The sequence below is a fragment of the Octopus bimaculoides genome, chromosome 2 (genome assembly GCF_046866305.1).
Source record: "Octopus bimaculoides isolate indiv1 chromosome 2, ASM4686630v1, whole genome shotgun sequence".
Classification (NCBI taxonomy): Eukaryota; Metazoa; Mollusca; class Cephalopoda; order Octopoda; family Octopodidae; genus Octopus; species Octopus bimaculoides.
The window spans coordinates 38,173,388-38,180,887 of NC_142929.1; the positions used below are offsets into that span (position 1 = coordinate 38,173,388).

General features: G+C 31.8%; 1 protein-coding gene across 5 annotated transcripts in view; it reads left to right on the plus strand.

Moving 5' to 3' along the window:
• Nucleotides 1-7,500, plus strand: part of LOC106873463 (voltage-dependent L-type calcium channel subunit beta-2) — a 210,815-nt gene that overhangs the window by 38,805 nt on the left and 164,510 nt on the right. For 2 of the 5 annotated variants that reach the window (XM_052976435.2, XM_089343496.1), the window contains exon 2: nt 5,584-5,616. The exons of the other annotated variants lie outside the window; for them this stretch is intronic. In XM_052976435.2, coding sequence (XP_052832395.1) covers nt 5,584-5,616 — 33 coding nt within the window. The remainder of the gene's footprint in view (nt 1-5,583; nt 5,617-7,500) is intronic. 5 annotated transcript variants of the gene reach the window in all.

Consider the following 7,500-nt stretch of genomic DNA (forward strand, 5'->3'; position numbering starts at 1 on the left):
AGACACAACTACAATAAACCACACCAATTTGTAAGATCAGCTGAAACAGATCTATAATGCTATATACTTGAATTAATATATTCATATAAAGGGGTGTGGCCTAGTAGTTAGGATGTTGGGTTCATGATCACTAGGTTGTGGATTCAATTCCACATCTGGGTTGCATCTCATGTCTTTAAGTAAGGCACAGCATTTCATGTTGCTTCAGTCCATGAATATCAGTGTTGTGTGGACACAGGCCTCTCTCCCTTCAACTGTCACATCTTCCAAGTTTTGCTAGATCAAAGGTGGGAGAGACAAAAAGATGACTCACAACTACATAAGCACCTAAAATAATTAAGGAAATCATAGAATAAGCTACCAGGTCATACTTACTTGTAAATGAAAGCTAAACATACACACACACACAACCACAATTTGAGTACAATACACAGTCTTTTTCTTATTTTTAAGTTTAAAAATGAGGAACTGTATGACCTGAAGTCATACCTATTGCCCAAGCTAACTGATTTATAACTAAGACTTTGAATTACAGTACTACTGTTATATGTTGCTATATAGTGATAATATATTAAGTATTCATTGTATTTCACAAGTATGCATTCAAGATACCTGTTGCATAATGCTGATACCTGTTGCATAATGGTTACAAACAATGGTCCACAGTAAAGTTGTCTGCATTATAGATTGTATCGATCAATGTCTAACTAAATACATAAAAATTTTGTTTGTGCATTTTTGATATGAAATAATCAGAAAATAAAATAGACATTGGTAGCAACAGAATACTACTTTTTCATTTTTATCATGACAGAAATTCACATTAAGATATGTGTGACTTCATACTATACATAGATACTGCCTATGTCATTATCAGTGTCAACACAATTTACGTCCCACGAAATTACATTTGTAGGAAACAAATATTGAAATGCTGGAGTGGTTTAAAATGTTTTAATCAAATGTGAGTTTTAACAATACTGTAATAACAAGCAATGATGTTAAGTAATGACATTAAGCACATTTTAGCAAATTGATCATTTTCAGTCTTGGTTAGATTTTCCATTTGCCAAATTCAATTAAAGCTTAGACATTTATTTTCAATGCACATGCACAACTGTTGTTCATAAATTTAACAGTTTATGTTTCAAATAGTGGTGATTTACCATTTTTTAAAAGTGAGGAAGTCTGCTTCACTGTTGTCTGTACCAATGATAGATGGCACGACATCATTGTCTACGTTGTCAGTGTTATTGTCTTGATCACCTTCAATATCATTGTCATCCACAGTCATCTTAATCTCGTTCCTCAATAAGGGTGTCATCTTCATTGCCATCCAGTGCATTTGTAATGCTGCATTCTTTGAAAGACTTTGCTATATTGGTTTCAGAACTCTGCCAGGCTTCTTGTATCCATGTTTACAAAAGTGAGAGCCTTGGTCAATAAATGTGGCTTCTCAGAATGGTGTACTTGTGCCCATCTGCCAGTTACTAGTTCTATATGATGTGAACATGCATCTTGAATAGATCATTCATACTGATGTAGAAGGATGGTCATTCTACCAAAAATGATGGCAAAATCAGTCTTCATGGACTTTAATTCCTGTTGTACATCACCCTGTCAATAGTATCTAAAAGCACTGAGTACCATAAGGATGGCTGTTTTACCAGGTTGTATATATATATATGTATGCATGTATGTATGTATGTATGTAAGTATGTATGTATGTATGTATGTACGTACGTATGTACGCACACACGCACGCACGCATGTATGTATGTATGTATGTATGTATGTATGTATCATCAGGTGACTTTGAGGACCTTGTATGGATATTATTGGTGAAATGTGTCTAGCTTCTTGGCCATCTTTGCTAATATATCCTGTTTTATTGCAATACAAAACTGTTAGTAGAACTATTACACTATATAACTTGACCTTGCAGTGGTGGCTTATATTACCATCATTGCAATGTTATGATAGGACAATTCTGACTTAAGTATCAATTATAGTAATATACATACATGCATGTGTTTGTGTGTGTGTGTGTGTGTGTACGTGTGTGTATGCATGTGTGTGTGTATGTGTTTACAATATATTTTTTCTGTTGCTTCAAAACATTTTAAAACTAGTTTTATCTTCATATGAAAAATATGAATGTAGTGTTTTAGGGATGGGGGAGAAAAAAAACAAGTAAAAACTAACCAATAAATATATAAATAAGTATATTAGAAAGAGAGAATAACAATGAATATGTATTATTAAATTGCACATCCCTCGAAAATAATTTATACTTGTGAGTATGAATTGAAATGACTTAACTCTTGCCAGCTTATGTTCTAACTACTCCAAAACTGTGGAGATCACATGGTTCTGGTTTTGATTTCAATGTGTGACACCTTGGGCACAATTCCTGATGGAATTTAGGTTGACATAAACTATTTGGAAGCCAATCAACTTTTGCCTGTTTGTCCCCAATTTAATAGCAGTACCTGGCTTAGGGGACCTTTAATGAAGTCCTCTCTACTGCAAGCATTTCAACAAGTTTTCTAGTTTGAGGTCAATTCTGTATCTTTATACATTACTTTCTACTACAGAAACCCATTACTGAAGGTTTCTGCATCTCACCAATCTTAGAGACTTTGCCAAGTTTATGATCATTCATACTTTGACTAATTGATGAAAATATTAAAGCTTGAAAACATAACCCAATGCTTGCTTTGGATCTGAATTTGCAACAATTCAAACTTAATTAGTCACACAACATACCATTGTGAAATCATTCGTTTATTATGTCATAGATATTTAAGATTATTTATTAATATCTAATATCTGATGATATTAACAGAGTATTTAATTTCAAATATCAAATTATTCCACACAGTGTAGTATGCAAATCTTTGGTACATTTGGTATATTATACTCGTATCTCTGAAAAATGTATAATTTTTCACTATGTATTGGGTCATGCCATAAATAGTGTGTTTTTTTTATACTTCTTTTAGTTTTCAAAATTAAGATAAAGTTCTTTTTTAATCTAAAATATAGTTTCCTTCGTTTTCCACAATGCTCTTCCATCTATCTGGTAGACTTGCAAGGCTTCTCTTCTAAAATTCACTTGTCTGTGAGGAAAAATACTCCTCCAGTACTGTTCTGATCTCATCTACAGAATTCATATTTTTTCCATCCAAATGGTTTTGAAGACTGAGGAATAAATGATAATCAGATGGAGCAATGCCCGACAAATATGGTGGGTGGGGCATTGTTTCCCATTCAAACTGCTCCCATGCTTGGAATGTCATCCTCACTGTATGTAGCACACCTTTCATCCTGAAACCAAAGATGGTTGCTTTTTAAAGCTGCTCAAGCTGTTCGCAGTAGATCTCCTTTGTTATTGTTTGGTTTGGGATTAAAAGTTTAAAGTGGATTAAACCTTTCATATCCCACCAAACAGATAACAACACCTTATGTTGGTGAAGACCTTCTTTAGCCTGGGGTGCCAGTGTTTCTCCTTTCCCTACCCACTATCTTTGGCGCTTGACATTTTTATAGAGAAACCCATTTCTTGTCACCAGTCACTATTCAGTCCAAAAAGGGTTCATTTGTGAGACGTGACAGCAAAGAAGAGCATGCATTCACTCTCTACGTGCGATTAGACTCAGGAAGTTTATGAAGAACCCATTGACCCAATTTGCTGGATTTTCTGATGGCACAATGAATGGTTGAATGACCAAATCCAAGCTCCTCTACTAGTTCCACAACAGTTACGATGGGATTTTGTTCCACCAGGTTTTGCAGAATGTCCTCGTTGATCTCTACAGATCTTCCAGGCTCATCTTCTAGGCTGTAGTTTCCAGCTTGGAATTTCTGGAACCGCTGTTGACACTGGTTTATGCTTATTGTCTGATCCCCACATACTGCATTAATATTCTTCGCACTTTCCATTGCATTGTTGCCGTTATTGAACTCATAAAGCAAAATATGCTGAATATACTCCTTTGTCACTTCCATTATAGCTTTGAAAAAATAACTGTTAAATTGAACTGCATTCTTCAAAATCTGCACTAAGTTAAAATTACTACCTGCTTTTATAGCAAGTTGATACAGACTTTTAGTTCATACAATTGAAAAAACTGCATTATTTATAGGATGACCCAATATATGTTTGGATCTCCTGGATATCTATTATATTAATTTTATTAAAAAGAGGTACAGGAGAACTTGGTTTAATTTTTAGAGCCAAGAGATATTTCATTTACATGTATCTGGTAATGCTCTAAAAAGCCACAAAATATAGAGGTTTAAGTGTACTTTGCTTTATAGTAACAATCCAACCTTTCTTTACTCTCCCATTATAAATTTTAATTTTAAGAGCAGTGACTGGCAAAATTGATAGAAGATTGACAAAATGCAATGAATATTTTAGTTTGTCTCCTTACATTCTGACTTCAAATCCCACCATAGCTGACTTTGCAATTCATCCTCACAAGGCCGATAACACAAGTACTAGTAGTAATGTAATAATTCAATTGTTTACATCATCCCTCTAAAAAGTGGTCTGCTGCCTGTATTAGAAATTATTATTAATTTTAACTATTACAAATAAAATTTCAGAAGAAGATACTAAATTTGAAGAAATTTCAGAAACTCTACTTGTATGTATATCTATGCTTACCAGTGAATCAAATTTTGATGTCTATATTGGTAAGATAACTAAATTATCTAAGTTAACCTAAAATATTCAATTTTAATTGTTTGAATTTTTAGGCTGCCTTATTTCATTTATTTTTTATAAGTATTAATTTTTACCCTGATATCACCTTCTAAAAACATTTCCATTTCTTTTGTGAAATTTACATTGCAAGAAAAGTGGTTTAGAGCTTCCTTTAGCTATTTAATTGCAAGCTTAAAGATGTATCATTTTAATTTTTTTTAAATTCCTGTGTTATGATGCTTGACATGTAAAGGAGACTAGGTAGACAATTTGAACATCAATTGCAGGGTGTTGTTATGCTTAGAGTCTTACAACTTGTTAATACCATTCTTTTCATTCTGCTGTACCAATAGCGTATAAGTAATATATTCAAAGGGATAGTCAAATGTATGCAGCATAAAAAAAATACCACTATTCTGTTTTCTAAAAGAAAACCACAATGATTTATTAAATTGCTATTTTCTTTATCATAGCTTTCGTTACTTCAAGGAAGCTTGTTAGAGAATACTTTGCTGAATATGGTTACTGAAGGGTATCTTTTGACTCTGTTTTAAACATTTTTATTGGTTCCAGCCACTGGGGTATGGCTACATGATGGCCAAAGTTTTTTTTCTTTTATATTGTATCGTGAATGCTACTGAGAGCTTTAAGCGATATTTTACTACAGATGTTGCAGTTTCTTCTCGAAGAGAGGGATTTGAAAGGAACCATCTATTCACAAATGGTTTATAGTCTAAGACAGAGTGAACAATTCTTGTCTAAAGGTATACAAAATCAAATCCATTATCACTGTATGTGACTGTCCTTCGCAGTTGTTGGCTGGTGTTCCCAAAACCTGCAGAAGTACTTACTGTACCTTTCATTGACAGGTGCATGCCAGGTTTGTTCACAAGTACTTAAAGGTGAGTAGATATGATATTTTCTCTGCACCTATTCATTTTCATTTCTTTTTTTTCCATTAGATAGCTTCTGTTTTGTAATAGGCACTAAAGCCCATTTGTAATATGCACACACAAATATATGTATATATATATATATATATATATATATATATATATATATATATATATATATATATATATATATGTATGTATATACATGTGTGTGTGTATATGTATATATATAAGTGTGTGTGTATACGTATATATATATATATATATATATATATATATATATAAATACACACATACACACACACATATATGTATGTGTGTGTGTATATATATGTATACACACACACACACATACAGTTGTATATATGTATATCTATACATATATATACCTGAATATGCATATTTTTATCTTTGTATCTATATATGTGTGTATGTTTATATATTAGTTATATAGCCAATCAGACACACAGAAATGTAGACAACGCGCACACATATGTGGACAAATGCACACAAATATACACATATGCACACAAATATGTGCAAATGTGTATGCTTGTGTAAATTAGGCTCAAAATGTAATTGTATAATTTAAAGTTAGTATAATAAAGAAAATTAAAAACCTTTTTAATTTGCTAAGAACTCTTTTCCCTTTACATATCTTTAAAATCCTTCAAAAGTTTTAAAATTAGGTATACATATATTTAATGATAATGATAACACTGCCAACCAGTTTAAAAAATGTTTTCCAACAATTTTATCTTTCAAAGATTACATGATGTTTTCTTCATCACACCTTCAAGCAGAAGACAAATCTATGTAGCAAATATTTCATGGTGGCAAACACAAAATCTTTTTGTTAAGGGACTTTAGTTTTTATTTATAATTATCAATGTTCTTGGATATACTGAAGAAACACTGAAGTTCTCTAAACGAGAATGGAAATGACTAAAAGGCATCCACCTAAATTAAATCTGAAGTCAAATGGCAAAATATCCATAAAATATTTAAAATATTTTCAACTTTAATCAATATCAATTACAGTGTCATTTGTATGCACAAGTGAAGAATAATAATAATAACCCGCACACATGAGTCTAAATATTATTCAGGCTTGACAAAATATCATGTCCATTCTCTTAGTGGCTTTTTATTTTTCTGTTACAAATGAAAATATTTTAAAATCATTAATATAAAAGTAATAGCTACATACCTAAACTCTGAATGCCAATCTGTCGCTAAGACATGAAATACCTCTTTAGACTTATGACCAATGGCATTCTTGTAGAAGCTATTCTATATTTTATATTGGGTAGAGTGTATCCAGGATTACATTATGTTATGTACCTCTTTTTTAAGAGGATACAATTTAATTGAAAAAATTTTGCTTGTATTTTTAGTATGTAAATCATCTATGTTGGGGTTAACTCTTTGGGTTGATATAAAAATAGTTATTGTTGGTAGTTAACTTCAGTAAACTGCATTTGACCAGATTTGCAGCATGGAAGCTGCTGAAAGGTTATTTGGAAGCACATAAAAGGTGGTAAGTTAGATATAAACTAGATTTTTAAAACCATTTACACCTGCTTATACTAAATTTATTGATCTGAAGAGATGAAATGTTAGCAAGATTTAAGCACAGAAAATAAGCTACTCAAATTACTTTTAAATTGTTTGTCTAGCTCAGAACTTTTTATTATTTCTCTTCCACTTTAACTCACAATTAAATAGTTGATAATTTGGTGTAATTGCAATCAAATGATGTCAAATATTGTTTCATGAAAAATATACTATGTATTAATGTTACATATGTACTAGATAATAACCAAATATTTTAGGTTGTTAGTTGTTTTCAACAAAGTACAGAGATAGAGGGAAAATATAGTTTGAGACCTC